General features: G+C 39.5%; 1 protein-coding gene across 1 annotated transcript; it reads right to left on the bottom strand.

The window, feature by feature from the left end:
* Positions 1-2,942: 2,942 nt before the first annotated feature.
* Positions 2,943-9,691, bottom strand: LOC140778838 (probable cellulose synthase A catalytic subunit 5 [UDP-forming]). Its single transcript, XM_073123711.1, has 14 exons — positions 9,216-9,691; positions 8,908-9,103; positions 8,610-8,821; positions 8,354-8,456; positions 8,043-8,217; positions 7,310-7,576; positions 6,875-7,220; positions 6,639-6,776; positions 6,413-6,538; positions 6,119-6,331; positions 5,683-5,968; positions 4,824-5,020; positions 4,393-4,743; positions 2,943-4,308 (listed from the first exon to the last, which is right to left on the bottom strand). The coding sequence occupies exons 1-14, from the start codon at positions 9,294-9,296 to the stop codon at positions 3,724-3,726; spliced, it is 3,276 nt and encodes a 1,091-aa protein (XP_072979812.1). The 5' UTR covers positions 9,297-9,691; the 3' UTR covers positions 2,943-3,723.
* Between the last annotated feature and the right edge of the window lie 7,261 nt (positions 9,692-16,952).

The raw sequence follows: 16,952 nt of genomic DNA, 5'->3' as shown, positions 1-16,952 counted from the left end.
CGGTTGTTAAACAAGGAGGGTACAAAGGTAAAACAACAACGAAAGGGAGTGGGAACGGAGGGTGGAGTTCCCGACGGCACCGGAGGAGGAAGCCAAAGGATTATATATATATAGATATATATATATATAAGTGGATAAATAAGAGACAGGACAAAGGGAGAGAAAGAGAGACAGAGACAGAGACAGAGAGAGAGAGAGAGAGAGAGAGAGAGAGAGAGAGAGAGAGAGAGAGAGAGAGAGAGAGACTTGCACATGTGGAGGAGGAGGAGGAAAGAGTCCAAGTCAGCGGGCACAGCTGCCTTCCCATTTTGCTCTCATCCCCGGGCCCACATGACCAAGCGCGGTAAATAACGGACTTCCAGTGGTGGTAGGTAACAGGGAAAGGGTTGACTGACGGTAAATGACTTGCTGTGATGAGATTAAATAATCAATGTTATTGACTTGTTGTAATGAGATTAAATAATCAATATATATATATATATATTAGTTTTTCTTCTAAGAAGTTTTTTTTTTTTTTTAACAAAATTGTTCTAACAAGTTATTGAGCTCCTGAATTGATAGGCATATGCTATGCTATAGCAAACCATGCATCACTACATATCACTGACTTGAACAGGAAGATAGCAGACATGTGCCATAATCTTATATCCCCTATCTATCGTAGTATCGCTTACTTCTAAGTTACTGTACTGCTTCACCAGCATCGATCCTTTGTGCGTGATCCAGTGCATGCCCCCCTCGCATGCACATTGGAGTTTCCAAATTGAAGTGAGATTGGGGGTTAATCAGTACCAATTGCCTATTTTGCAAATTACCTTTTGTTTGTCCTCATCCCATATATATATCGCCGAGATATCTACAAGATAACTAATTCATCCAGCTATATATATACCAAGGCCACTTTCATTAAATTGTATTTTTGGTTAGTATTTCTAACCAAAACAGCTTAATAAATGATTATTTATAGTAAAGAGCGAGGCTTGATTAGTCAAAAGCTGCTAACTAAATGACAAAAGCTCCTCTGTGGAAGGTATCGTAACTAAGAAGGGTGTATAAAGAGTACATGGTCTCTCTTTATATTCTCTATAGATATCACCATTCTCAAGTCCCAATAGAAGAACACATTTGCATGCGCGCGCGCACACATACACACTAGTAACCAGTCCCTTCTGGAAGTGAATGATCTTTATGAAATGCCTGAACAAAGAGCTCAGCATTCATCAATCATCCTACTGCCGTGGTCCATACCATGCATATATGTCATTTTCACGGCACTGCAATATGGGTATTGTATGAATTAGCGTGGGCATTGCCACCTGAGGAGCTCCTTTTACCCACCGATAGTGATATTGGTCCTGAATTAATTAAGTGTATCTTCTTGTGTCTAGATAGATATATGCCTCCCACTTGTACAAATTCTGTCCTACAAATCAGTGATGCTGGGTTAAAATTAATTATGCATAAAATAATTTTTTTAAATATATATATATATATATAGTTGTAGTATAGGATCTACTTTTATCGACACTAGTTGGTTTAGTTACAGGGGAGATGCGGGAAGCATTTACCTTCCTTGCTTTTCTACCGACTCTGATGAAGTGAATAAAAGACTTCTCCGATGACAATTGGGTGGGTGAAACACTATCTCCGCAAGCAATCACTCTTCTAGTCATACCTGGTATAATAATCCATGGGCATTTAGGATATCTTGACCTCCGAGTCATTGACTTTAACCAAAGAGTGGGTGATCTGCATCAATCAGCCATCCATCTTAATTTCTATTATTTCCTCGTCCGACTTGGAATTCTTCATTTGTCGGATGGACCGCGTAGGCCTTTCTACGGGATAAATTCATAAATTAGCAATTAGAATTCATGAATTATATAACTTATCAAATCTTTTACGAGTATGAGTTAAAATTCTTATTCAAGATGATAATTACTGTATTTAGAAAGTCATTTCTCTGTCCAAATAACAATAGACCACACCACGGCTTCCTTACCGGCAACCAAACAGGGCATTAGCCTTTCATCTTTAGAAATTTGCAAGTAGAAGTTGGGGAGAGACATCAAGGGATAAAGCATCCTTGGAACATATCTAGAGGTTAGACCATTTCATAAGAAAGGAGCAGTTGGTTGGTTAATTTTGTTTTATTTATCCGTGTGGCGAAAATGAAGATAGATATATAAGTGGAGATTCTAACTGCCCCTATAGATGGAGCAATTATAATATATCAACCTTGCTAGCCTCCCATTGAAGAATTAAGCGCCATTAATTTTGCCCCGTGGAATCTCAACGGGGAGCTGCTCGCTTTGGTAAAGTGATGTCCTCCGCCTTTGTCCCGGCATTAGTTAATTAAAGCTTGCATTTAATAAAGGACTTGGTTGGTAGCAAGTCTTATTATTTACACAGTTACACTCACCACCTTTTATATAATTTTTTTTTAATTATGAGTGGAATTCTGGGCCAGACGTATGAATAGCACTAGAACGACAAACACTTAAACGTTGTGTTTTCTAGATGTTCCCTTCACACAGTTGGCTATCTAATCTTAAAACCAAATGGTTCATCTGTGATTCGATAGACTAGAAAATCAAGTAATTAGCATTACTTTAGTAAAAACAGTGCAAGTTTAGGAGCAGCAGATGGTTTACTTTAAGTTAAAACAGGAGCGTGATAAGACTACCCCAAAAAAAATACAAAACAATTGTGGGGTCGGGGGACTGGAAGAAGCTGATACAGGGGTGGCAGATGATGCCAGTGGCCACACTTGTTTGGCTCTTCGTTACTCCTCTGGTTGCTGCCAGAGAGAGCTACAGCTCACGACATAAAAAGACACTCACCAGCTAGAGTCGCACTATATCCAACCTGTATACATAACCGACGGTCCCCAACAGCAAGCAACCACTCACATGTGAATAGATAACCACATCCGAAGATCATAATGTCAAAACACAGCGCTTCTGAATACTTGAAAATAAATCAAGGGATAAGGGGATATTGTCCACATAATTAAACTGAAGAACCATAACATGATTGACAGATATCATTACATAGTTTCCTCTGAAACAAAAAGAAAAAACGAAAAGGGAAACACAAAAGACAGACCAAAACATTATTATTACAAACACACCATGCAGCATCTTAAGGGAAATGCCATTAACCACCCTTTCAAAGATCTCCCGGAACCCCCATGATGCACCATATTTCTTAATCCTTCTGTCCTTTCCCCTCCCTAAGATTGTATGACTACAGAGTACAGATAGCGGAATAAAGTAACACAGATACCCTGACCTGGGAATACAGAAATAAATAACTGAACAGTTGCACCTTCCTCATGTTTCAGATAGCAGGCAAGCCTGCCTTATTGTCAAGAATAAATATATAGAACAACCCCAATAGTGCGTGAACAATGTTTGCCTTCTCCCTCCCATTTCCACCAACTAATAAAGAATTTAAAGGAGCACCGCCGCAACAGTCTATCTTTTAACTATAAACTACACAAGGTTACCCCGATCTCTCTATTTCCCTTATTAGAGCTAATAAGAGTGGGAGTCACCGACAAAGTAAAAAAAAATGCAGCACAAACCCGTGTTTCTATCTACAACTGACTGCAGAACTCTGACATGTACCCGAGAAAATTTTAAAGGTCATACACCTTCACAAGCATGTCAATGGCGATAACTCAGCTGCATCCCTGGATATCCAAATGCCACCATCTGTTTAGTTACAATCCAATCCACACTCCTCAAGAACAGGACCATCATTCTTTGCAAGGAACGGATCAATCCGCACCCACAAGAGTGAGAAGATTGAGGCAAGAAGAATGGACCAGACGATGATGATTGTGGGTGTTCTATTCTGCCGACCAACTAGACCTTTTAGGAAAGGATACAGGTGGACAATCACCCAGAATGCAAAGAAGAGTTTGCCAAATAGAGGTCCCCATGACTCATATCCATTGTTTATCGCATTAGAGACTCCAGCTACCACACCAATGAGGTTAAAAATGAGCAACGTGGTAGGAGGTATAAGCAATGTTGTCCATTTGAAAGTATATAGTTCCGAAAACTCTTCATCATCCCCACCCTTCGATGTCACAGTGAAATTTGTATCTATACCAGCAAGAACCTTCAAAAGCCCTTGAAACACTGCAAAGAGATGAGAAGAAACACCACCGATAACCCAAAACTGTTCATTCCTCCACCAGTCAGTAATGCCAATGCCGCTCCATCTCATTTCCAGGATACTCGTAGCAAAGATGCAAATGAAAAGAGACAAAAACCACAGGCTGGCAACATTGCTAAGCTGTTTTAACGATAAAAGAAAGAGTTAGCTTCAAGATTCTAAGTTACAATACTTTGTAAAACAGAATAATTCATGAAGATATACCTCTGGAGTAATGAACTTCCCCGTAAGCAAGCAAACAGCAGGCAAAGTACAGTAAGCCAAAAGAGGAATCGAGGTCCAAGGATAAACAGTGGCATTTATGTATGATAATCGCTCCAGCCACTTCAGTCCACCACCATACCCATACCAGAGAGGACAATGTCTGCTCAAGAAAATTTCCACAGACCCGAGCGCCCACCTGAGGACCTGGTGAAGACGATCAGAAAGGTTAAGAGGTGCAGAACCTTTGAATGCAGGCCTTGCTGGTATGCAGTAGATCGATCGCCATCCATGGCAATGCATTTTAAAACCTGTCAATATATCTTCTGTAACAGACCCATATATCCACCCAACCTGTAGAGAACAGGTGATTTAGCCAACAGTGTGGGAATATCTTTGGTATAATGCTTAAAGAATCAGGTAATAAATATTACCTCCTTTCCCCAATCTGTCTTGTCTTCATAGCCACAACTAATTACATGGATAGCTTCCTTTAACAGTGATGCAGGACTAGCACTTTTTAGCGTTCCGCCATTCTCAAGGAGTGTTGACGCAACAAAAACAGGAGACTGCCCAAACTTCTTTTCCAGCTTTTGTTCAGACATCACACTGGATTTCTGATTCTCAATTCCTGTGTTTGTGTTGTGGCATTAATGTCAATAATTTGATACAAAGAACAAGACACGTCATTCATATGTTTGGAAAGAGGAAAACATAAGTGGAAAGACATATAAAAGCATTCACAAATAGAGGAGCCAATATGGCACTAATGGGACTATAGAACACAGGTACATCATCAATGTTCAAAACTTCTCAGTAGCTGAACCCAAAACTTATGGAAGCAAATCATTTTCAAGTCGGTCAGATGTAGTGCGTAGGGCTTTGCACTGCTCTGGGAGAGTTCTATTTCCTAATGCAAGTGTAAAGCAAGAGCCAATGCAAGCATTTTATTTTGCATACAAGGTAAGCCAAAATGATGTTGAAAACAAATTAAATTTAAAAGCAAAATGAAAGATTTCAGGTCTTCGACTAGCAAAGCAAAACCTGACAAAGCCAAGTACATTACAAGGATGAGGCAACTGGAAAGTCTCTTTAAAGTTGTAATTGCAGAATCAATTAAATTTGCAATTATGATGGTTATAAATCATGAAAGAAATGCCGAAGAAAAATATGAGCTCTATATGTCTAAAAGACACCAACAATGTACTAAAATAACTACATATGAAAGATCAAGCATTCATCACTACGCATATTAATATGTGCAGTTCACTGAACAAAAAATGATAGGACTACCTTCAATGCCCTCTTCAATTCCTTCAAGAGCAAATACAGGCACTCCACTATCTACTCTGCTGAAACTTTTCTTTTTCTTTTCCTGTTTAGCTTTTGTGCTCTTCTTCTTCTTCCTTCCACCAAAACAACATCCACAGCAGCACCATTTTGGTAAGCAGTTGCAAGTCCTTGTCGGAGGCTTCTTTGATTTTGGAGCATCAAAACCATAAAGTGCCTGCCTTCTGAATACACAACCAGTCCCCACATAGATTGGTCCTTGAATCCCATCCAGACCTTTCATATTGATCTGTATTAAAACAATGTTACTTTCTCCAGGGGTGCCAGATATACAAAATTAAGATTAAAAAAAAGTAAACATGAAGTAAGGTTATCTAAAGTACTGAACAGTCATGCCTAAAGTAAGGTTATCTAAAAGTTTCTGGATAGTCATGCTTACATCAAAGAACACGATGTTTCTATTAGCATATCGATCGTGGCGATCGATACCATCGAACCTCTGAGGGAATTGCACGTAGCACACTTTCTTGCCCACCAGTGGGTCCATCATGAAGCACATTGCTTCTCTTAGAGCTTTGCTGTTGTTGATGTAATGGTCGCAATCCAGGTTTAACAGATAAGGTGCATTTGTCAGTACAGCAGAGACCCGGACCTGTCGAGATCCCAAACAGTAAAATTTCAAAATGCACGCTAGATAGATAAAGAAAAAGGATAAAATAAAAATGTTTCTTACCAGAGCATTCATGGCACCAGCCTTCTTGTGATGATTGAAGCCCGGTCTTTTTTCTCTTGAGACATAAACTAAGCGCGGCAGTTCATTTCCTTCCACATCATGTCCACCACTTTGACCCAGGAAGACCTAATAGAAAAGAGAAGAGAACATTTCAGTGGAAAAGTAAGGGGAGGCAGCAGAATGATTGTTCAAGTGGCATGACCATAGAATGGATAAAAATCTCTACCTGAATCATTCCCGGATGATCACGGACGTTATTTCCAGGCCATGGAGTTCCATCCTGCATTGTCCATCCTTCTTCTGGAACCTTTTGAGCTTTCGCAACCAATGCATTAATTCTTACCTTGAACTCCTCATATTCTCTCTGCAATCAGATCAAGTTAAATTTTCAGTTCAGTATGAAAATTATAAAAAGTTACCAAGCAGGCAACCGCTTTGATGGAACATGGAATATTTGCAGACCTTCATTGCTCTCCGCTCCTTAATAAATGACGGTAGGACCTTATCCTTCAAGTAGTCCATCTTTTGCTGAAAATACCACTCTGGTGCACGTGGCTCAATACTGAATTTCTTACAGAAAGGGACCCATTTCTTTGCAAATTCAGATGTTTCTGATAGTGCTTCAAATGTCAGCATTGCAGCACCATCATCAGAAACATAGCAGGATATTTTATCGACCGGATAATCCACAGCAAGGATGGAGAGAACAGTATTTGCTGTGACCAAAGGGGGTTCCTTCGTAGGATCAACAGTACTTACAAAGAAGTCGACCGGAGCTAGCTGAGAAGGGCGACCTTCCTTATCATACCTGACAAGACACACAGGGAGTTGCCATTTTTTTGACTCAATCTCATGTGATGATAAACAAGATAATTAGATATTGCAACTGTAACTAACCTTAATGACAACCGGTCGAGATAAGTTTCCCTTTCAATTGGGAGCCACTTTGGAAACTGATCTAAAATCCAAGAAAGGGCAAACCAGATCTCACAGATCACAGATATTAGCCATAAGGCAAATGCATCCTGCACAGGGTGTGTTACTCGGTAATGAAAGAAGAACCCAACAACCACCAACCGAATTACAATAATCATCCTATATGGGTTGATTTGGCTAGAAGGAAGAGGCAACTTTCTTGACAATGGTTGTCTAGCTTCATCCATCCTGTACAACAAATATGAGTACAAACAATTCATTATCAGGAGCATTTGCTTAACCAAATTTGCTAATTAAAATAAAAAATGACATCCCAAATAACAATTGATCTGGATGTGCTTTTATAACCTCTAGTTCTGTAGAATCACATTGACCCCACAAAAACAATCCACAATCTCTTCAGCATTATATCATGAATAACAATATTACACATATCTTTATAGCCTTAACATCTTTTTCACAATAACAAACATTCATCTCCATATGCCCAAATGCAATGCAAACTAGCCCCGGATTGTGCAGTTTAGTGGATCAATTGTGTAATGCATTAGCACAAAATCCCCTATGACACTAGTTAGTCTGAATGTGAGGAGTCGCCAAGGTACAAATGAAAGCATGGTAGATCCATATAGTACAGAACAGTCTCGATATGTTCTATCAAGTCAGGATGCAAAAAATGGTTTCTGGAACTTACAATGGAAGATCTGGCCCATCACCATCGTCATCCCAATCTTTACCACCATTGTCATTCCTCATCTGGTGCAGTTTCTCTTGCTTCTGCTTCCAATTCTCCATCCTCTCCTTCCAGGCCACGCTTCCATAGCCATAAGCAGCAAGATCCTTGGATGGATCCATCGATCGCGGTTGCACTGCAGTGGAAGTTTTCCAAAGAAATGTTATTGACTAACCATCAAAATGCATCAGACTTGTGAAATAGCATATGGAACAAAATTAAACAACGTATAGCAACTAAAAGATCTGACTTTGGGTGCAAAATTTGAATACCTGGAAGATTGGGATCTGAGAAAGGAAGTGGATGGATCCGTTTTCCTCCGCCACCCATGAAAGAAGGAACTAGAGCATGCTGCTCTGGTGGTATGTCATCGACCTAAAATCGAGGGAAAAAATATCACTCTTCACATTAATGCGCAGCTAAAGATGCTAAAGAACACGAGTGAGCATTTTTTTCGTAGGAGAAGCCCAAGGTGGAGCAAGAGAGGATTCATCTGAGAGGTTGAGTGGCGAGAAGCGGTGAAAGTACCATTTGGCCATTGGTGAGAAGGGGGACTTGCGGCATGGAATGAACCACTTGTGGCATGTCGACATCCCCTCCTCGGCCATAGCTCATGTGACCTTGCAGCATGGACTCGGCGAGGTACTGCATGTCCTGCTTATCTCTGCCTGCGAAGCTGAACTCGTTCTCAAGATCATCGATGCCATCCTCATCGTCATCGCCGGCAACGCGAGGGCACCCTGTACAATTACGAGAAAAGCTCTAAATAATCTTACCGGAGATCAAAAGGCTGAGAAAGATGGAATCTTGAAGGACGAATCGGTACCTTTGAGGCGCTTGAATCTGGTCTTGCACTGGGGGCAGACCTGGTTGCCCTCTCGGCGCTCATACTCGTAGCAAGTCCTGCAGACAGGGAAGGCGCACTCGTTGCAGGCCACGAAGAGCTCGCCGTCGGCCGTGAGACCTACATCGTCCCCACAAATCTGACAGATTTGGCCGCTCAGCTGCTGCAAAGGCTTGGGCTGCAATGCCACACCGGAAAGCAAGCAAGGACTCAGTATCTCATCAATGCGGAAGCCCTAATTAACCCCCAGAACCAGAAAGGAGAAACGAGAAAGGAGAAGGAAAACTTACCCCGGATTCTCCCTCGCGGCGTATGACGACGAGCTCGTTCCTGTTGTGAGAGCCGGCGACGAGACCGGCGCTCGCCTCCATTGCTTTCTTGGGAGATTGGAAGAGATTAGCAAGGATGCCGAGCGCCGAGTACAAGAAGTCCTAAAATTCCCCCCAGATCTGGAGATCTCGTCACAAATCTAACCCGGAAAAAAGATGCAATATTTGGATGAATGAGGCGAGAAGAGAGAGAGAGAGAGAGAGAGTTGGAAAGGGAAGCTCTCGGTGCTCCTCTCTAGTTTTGGGTACTTGGAGTGTACAAATTGGTAGAAAGAGGAGATATCAGTGCTTCCCCATCAGAGAGAGTCTCTGAAGAGGGGGAAGCAGTGGAGAAGAAAGCCTTTTTCTGCGATAGCTAGCTGGAGGACTTCTCCTCTTCTCATCTCATCTCTGTCTCTTATTATTCCTTGCTTCTTACCACATCGAACCACCTCCAACTGGTAAGAAATAAACGAGACTGGCAAGACTTTGAATAAATAATAAAAAGTGAAAAACTAAAAACAAAACAAAAATTTAAGAAAGGGAAAAACTCGGTCACCGTTTCTACGGGCGAGGTTGAGCAATCAATTCCATCGCAATCGACTGCTTACAATACAAGGCCTTGATTGTGCAGTCCAACCGACAGAGACGAAGGATTTGATTCCTACAAGTAAGTCAGACCACGAAATATAACAACAATAAGGATGGCTGGCTGGCTGGCTGGCTGATTGATGCAGATTACCTAATCTAATCAGATCCCAAAACTTTCACCCCTCAGCAACACCGAGTATCCTTTGTTTTACCGCGCTTCGTCGTGAAGTGCCGAGTCCACCCCTCAGCAACACGGTAAAAAGTTTGTTTTTTTCAATTAAGATTTTTTTTTAAAAAAAAAACAGAAAGTACAAAACGAGGAAACCGGGGGGGAGGCAGCTATGCCCACTGACTTAACTCTCCCACATGTGCAAGCTCCACCATTCTTCTCTCCCTTCCATTCTAATTTTCTACACTTATACGTAATCTTTCTCTTCTTCTTTTTAAAACTTGGTTTCCTCCTCCCTTGCGGTAAGGATCTCCGTAGTCCATCCCCTCTCCGCTTTTTTTGCTTCTTCTTTTCTTTTTAACTTTTCTACTGTAATAGAATTACCCAGCCTGTTACTCCCTCGTATCGCGGTTAAACTGCACCAAGTCGCCACTATTTTTTATTAAGTCTGACCCCGTACGTCCACCACCCATGCAATTCTTTAATTGTTAGCATTAAACTATAATTACAGTGCAAGGTTACTGGGAGAGGACTGGATGGGTTATTCTCGAGTGTCGGTGGAGATCTATGCAGGTAAGAGGGGAAAGGGACGTGTCAGTTGAGGTGATAAAAGTGATCGAGAGGCGAATAAAGAGCGAGTGGGGGTAGGATATATATATATACATATTCTTTTATTTTGTTTGTTTGGGTTCCGATCGCCTCTGCTCTTTTGTTTCCATAATTTATAGTTATTAATTCCTTCCACCAACCATCTGTTTCTTATATATTATCTCATGCTTCTCTTGTTCTCAGCCATTGTATAAGGGGTCCTAATTTACGGAGTATAACAATCAACCAGCCCCCTCCAATACTAAAGTCGGTCAAAAGATAAAAAAATTTACGTTTATAATCTGAACTTCTTATAAGCGTAACAATCTAATTTCAAAATTCATAAAAAATTTAATCTAAAATAAGTAAATAAAATTAAATAAACTTACGGCTTATAAAATATAAAATTTTGTATAATCAAGTTTAGTGTTAGATATTATTTTCTTAAAACCAATTCGTCCTCTACCGATTGCTTTTAGAACAGTGAACATCGATCTCTCAGGATATAACGACTATCTTGTACTATAAAAGGAAACAGCTATTCAGATGCCTTATCAAAATTGAACCGTGTTGTATTCTCTCTCTTAAATGCAAACTAAATATTCGAACTATATTTGAAAGGAATGAATCAAATCCTATATATTAATTAATGCAGATTGACAGCTTATTTATAGATTAAATAAGTTCGACAAAAGGATGTGACTAATTACAAATGTATGCATCATTTCGGGTCTGAACCGATTAGTAGTTATATTACGAAAGAATGCACCATTTTAGATTTAACCAACTAATTGGTCAATTATTCTAATGAACACATCGTTTTGACTTCGGGTTCAACTAACCGAACTTAACATGAACCGAACATGTATCAAGCAAAAAATAATTTGGACTTGACCCACGTGTGAACCGAGCTGAGCCAAGTGGCACGTGTGTGTGAATTAAGTTGCATAGTATCATTTACCTATATAGCTCTCTTTTGAGGCTTAAAGCTCATAAGAAATTTAACACATATATATCATACTAACATTTCTCAAATATTCAATATAACACTAAACTTACTTTTTTTTATTTTTTATTGTCAAAATACCTATTATTTTAGAGCTAATTTTTTTTTATAAATTTGAATAAGTGAATATATATTAATAAAATACTCTTTAAGATAAATTAATTTTACTATTAATTTATTATTAATAATGTATAGTTTCTATTTAAAACTTAGTGCAAAGTTAATAAAAAATTATATCAAAATAAATGATATTTCCAACACCTCTGTAATTCATAATTGTATGAGTTGTATATTTTATCCAACCTTTTCAACGAATAATACAAATCCCATGGAACCAACTCTTCATTAGTCCGTTATCTGCAAACTGACCGAATTGTAACCTTTCTTGGTCAGCAATTAAATTGCCTATGGAAGGTAGAGAGAGACATCAAAGAGATATCACGATCCACTTTACAAGCTACATTTAGGACACCGTAGCAGCATCTCTTAGATTCACCTATATCTTAGACCATTTCAGACGATCAGCAAAGAGGAGTGGCAGATAACAAAATTAAACTTAGTCGGAGTTTACCAATTTCCTTTCCCCCTGTTCTGCTATGAGGCCCCCAAACATTATTCTCGCATTAAAAGAGAAAGATTGCAAATTTGGACGGTTTTGGGAGCCCTTTTGCTCCATGGAATCTAAAAGGAGAGATGGTCGCTTTAGCGATGTCCGCTTGCGTTCCCGAACCTTTGTCCCGGCGCAGGTTAGTAGGTCGCATCAAGACAAAAGGGCTTGGTTGGTAGCAAGTCTTATACTTACTTGCTCCCTTTTTTTTTTCAAAAAAAAAGGAAGAAATATATATTAAAAAATAAATGATTCATAGTGAATTTCTGGGCCAGGTGTAGGAATAGCACGATTGACACATACACTGATTTCTATATACGGTGTTTCTAGCTGTGTTTTAGATGTTCGCTGCATCCAATTAATTGGCCAGCTGATCTGAGCGTTAGTTTTGGAGAAATTATAATCAGATATGATACCGCGCTTTGTTGTTCACATGCACTATAGAACAAATAAGAGAGCCCTGGCAGTGGCATAAGCAAAGCATGTATCCATCTATGACCCTTTCCTCTGACCGACGGCCGTCTCGGTCTCGCCCATTCGCCCATCTCTCGATTCGATTGCCAGACTTCACTCAAAACAAAATATATTGGCAAATATCCATCTATGGCAGCTTGAGACAAAAAGGCATAGCCTCGTAAAAAAACTTTGTTAGAGTACTGCCTGCTAGTTTTCTTTTTCAAGATAATAGCTAGCAGAAATCTATAAATAGAGAGCATGAAAAGAAGAAAATTAAGCCCATATATATTTAGAGGATTCCCCCAGATATGAACACACGTAATGAATCCCTCCTCAGTGTAATTAATGGCTAATAATAAACTAGCACTGCAAGGAGGAAGGAACTAGGTGGTAATGCGGTCCAAGCCCTACCAAATGACTAATGTCAGCGGTCAGGTATATATGCGCGCGCGCGCGCTCATGAAACTTGCTTTAATTAGGAGCACTATATATATATATATATATAAAATGTGTAACAATCTCAGTGCTCGATCAGCTTTGTCCTTTAGTTTTGTCTAGCAAGAACCTTAATATCCCTTGTGGTGCTGTAGCTTTCTAATGATGGGGAGATAAAAAGGAGAAAGAGGGGAATAGAAGCTAAAAGCAAAGGGAAGGCATTAGGCACGCAGTGGAGTGTCCCAATTATTGTTTGTGCTACCACCGACGGAAGTTTCACAAGAAGATTCCGTAATCAAGTGCCCCAAAAGCTACCTTAACCTTTTTGTTTATCTTCTCTAATAAAACTCTTTGTCATACGTTTTATAAAACTTCTTCTCCATGCTTAACGTGTCTAGCTAGATCTCTTCCCATATGCATATATAATAATATCACTCTCCTCCCGGTCCAAACAGGTAACGGACCTACGCACATGGTGGAATCCCATTAAATATCAGATATATAGAGTTAAAAAAATATACTTCATCACTTTAATATATATATATAAGGACACCTTCTCGAGTTTGGGAATTGGGACAACAAATTAGATTATGCCGCCTTAAAATTATGTTGTAACAATTTCTGACGAACTAGACAGTAGACAATCCTTTATATCGATCTACGTAACTAGATATATATATATAACTCTCATAGACAAATTACGAAACCCCTCTCGGTTTCAACCACTAAAGCGATCGATGAATCATTAGGTAGTGATTTGTCACTCATAACAGCTATACGTACACCTAAATAATTGAATTAAAAATAAAGAAAAAGGTATAATATGCATGGGGTCTATGTGCTGATTTTGAGAGCCCAACTCACAAGTGGACAGCGACTGCATGCCCGCCCCCCATTTAGTTCCTGATTGATATCACCCGGTCAATCATCACCAAACGTTTCCCCATTTCAATTTTTTATTTATTGATACATTGTTATTGTCATCAAATAGGATGATAGAAGAGAGACAGCTCCATTCCAACCCCTCCCCGAGAGCAAACTAGGATGATATATATATCTCCAAAGAATAATAATATTGACAAACTTTTTCTAATGAACAATATTTAGAAAACAGTAGAAAGAGCTCGCAAAATACAGCATCTTTTAATTAGTGCGCAACTATTGATTACTTCCCACTACTCTTGAGTGTCCACAAACCAAGAGTCAGGCATCAGCATCTGTCGGATCCCGCTTTTTTATTTATTTTTTGGACAAAAAATAATAATGACCTAGTCTCGTTTTAAAACTGGATAAATACTAAACCTGTTTATAACAAATACATCTCAACTAACCAAATAGCAACAGAGCACAACTAAAAAAAAAAATAGTAAGTTAATATATCTTTCTCACGCCGAATTATAATACTAAAGCACAACCAAGAAATAATTGGGACATGTGTCTTCTCACATCATCTAGAGAGACACCAAAAAAGAAAAAACGTATTAGGCATCCAACTCAATATTCTCTTTCTTCTTTCCATTTACTTGAAGTTGGAGTTTCTTTCTACAACTCAAAAAACAGATTTGCGAATTTGATGCGTTAGCTCGGTAGGTTGCCTCCTGGGTTTAAAATTTGTGAAGGCTTAGCTGTATTAGTTCTTTTAAGCCACAGAGATCACAACTCTGCTGCTATCCACATTCGATATTGCTTATTAATATCCCGGGCCCCACACTTAAGCACTTTTTTATTAGTCTAGGTATCCACAATTGTTTTAGAACTAAAAATGTCTCAATTCCGTGTTGCTATCTATAAAAGATTTTTACATATCTATATTTTAAAAATAAATTGTTGACATTGTACTCTTAAGTCTCTACTGAAAAAAAAATTTACAGCAGTTAGATCTAGTGTCTCCTAATCAGGTTATCCCGAATTAAAATTTGGTTTCTAAAAACAAACCATAGAAAAAAGTATAGAGTGGTATGGCAAAAGAGGAGTGCAGTTTCAGAAAAGAGGAGTACTAATATCGAGCATCCTGGCGAATGAATGAATGAATAAATAAATAAATAAATAAATGGGCATAAGTTAGATTATAACATAAAATAAAAGGCGACAGTGGGCCCCAGTTATTGGAGGTATCCAGCTGGGCAAGGAGACCCGAGGTTACCGTCCGATGGAGGCAACTGGACGATCGATCTGTTGTTAACAGCCTGGCGATGGTTCGCGATGCTCTGCCGACAGCTCGCCCATGGATTGGTTTCTGTTCTTCTGACCTATGGATTGGTTTCTTTCTTTTCTTTGATTAAGCGACTATTTCCCTTTCTAAACCTTTATATACGTTGTTATTCATTATTTGTTTTCTTGGGGGTTCGCTGTAAATAAATGTATTTTTTTTTATTATAATAGTTTTCATTCATTTTTTGCGGAAGAGTAAGCTAAGCACTCTCAAATATCAAATAAACAGACATTTGACTTGATGACTCACCGACAGATAGAATGAGTTCGACCCAAAAATCTGTTGTTGTTAGGATGGAAATATGGGATGAGTGCCGCACTGCTGCTGCACCCGACTATCAATGTACACATGCAAACTGCTATAATTCTGACTTGATGATATCAGTGAGAGATGATATCTCATATTCGAAAGGACATGAAATCCTAGGGATCATATATATATGTAATACATGCTTAACCGCCTGAATTTGATTGTTGGTCCAGAATAGCATCACTTGCCATCTGTAACACTGTAACCAGACAGACACAAATCCTAGTGATGCCGGCAAATCTCCACTTCCTTGCATTAGTTAATGTCATCTTTAGTTATAACATCTCTTTCTCTTCATTTCCCTTTCTGCTGGGGAAAGGTAAAGAGAAAAATGAGATAACTAAATTACGTTAAGTAAATTTTGAGGTGGAGAACCATCACGGTCGAAAGGTCATTTAATGGGCTAAAGTTGAAGTGGTCCACTGTACCGCGAAAACGACCGATTGATGACAAAATCAACCGGTCATTTTCACAACTAAGCCCAATTCAAGCCCAACAGTGGAGAATCTGATGTCTATCCGATTTTTTTTTTTTGTCGAGGGCCGAGAAGAGCGAGGAGGACCTTTACTGTTCAAACAGGAAGACCCTAAACAAACTTTCGCTTCGAACAGGGCAATAGAGTTGGGTTGGGCTAACTTTATGGGCCATTTATTGTTCACCCAGTAAATCACGTTATTTTTCTTGAACGATTCAAGTGCAACAGCAACCCTCAGGTAACAGAACTACTAAGCGATGAGAAATATTGTACTACTTCTTGGGTAAGCAGGTGATCCTGTGTGGAAGTTGATTAAAAGGACCGGGGAAGGATCTAAATTGGTAATACACACAAAATTATTGATAATACTATAGCGGATCTGTGGATGTACAAGGAAAAAAAAAATAGAAAGAGAAGCGAATGGATCCAGAAAGGCCCAGTTACTTATTCTTAGCCAATTAACTAGATCCTGTGCTTATATACGTGTGTAGAAAGATAAAAATGTTTGATATAGACCAAGTGATGATGTGTTTGTTACCTTTATAGTTCAGTACGTCACCTTGCATGGGATTATAGGAAAAAACACTCCAAGATAGAAGACACGATACGCACATAGGGGCACAAGCCACAAGCCACAAGCCACAAGCCACAAGCCACAAGCCACAAGCTCGTGTAGTACAGTAGTAGTAGTAGCTGCAGTAGTGAGTCAGAAATAAAGGTTCGGAAGAGAGGCCTCATCTCAGCCGTCCATCTGATAGTGCCGTTTCTTCTTATCGGACGGGTAAGTTACCGACGCCACGCTACAGAAGGAGCCATGAAGGCCTGACGTACTTTCCGTCCATGTGCGATGTGTCCGATACCAAGATTCACA

The sequence above is a fragment of the Typha angustifolia genome, chromosome 15, assembly GCF_048772165.1.
Source record: "Typha angustifolia cultivar Huaian chromosome 15, ASM4877216v1, whole genome shotgun sequence".
Lineage (NCBI taxonomy): Eukaryota > Viridiplantae > Streptophyta > Magnoliopsida > Poales > Typhaceae > Typha > Typha angustifolia.
The sequence above is the reverse complement of the archived record's forward strand: the minus strand, read 5'-3'. Positions and strand labels throughout refer to the sequence as shown.

What these genes read in the sequence shown, in the direction of transcription:
- LOC140778838 (XM_073123711.1), bottom strand. Translation starts at nt 9,296, where the DNA reads ATGGAGGCGAGCGCCGGTCTCGTCGCCGGCTCTCACAACAGGAACGAG. An exon ending in GCCGCGAGGGAGAATCCGGG is followed by an intron (nt 9,104 to 9,215) that starts GTAAGTTTTCCT and finishes GTGGCATTGCAG; the next exon opens with CCCAAGCCTTTGCAGCAGCT. An exon ending in TTCTCACCAATGGCCAAATG is followed by an intron (nt 8,457 to 8,609) that starts GTACTTTCACCG and finishes CCTCGATTTTAG; the next exon opens with GTCGATGACATACCACCAGA.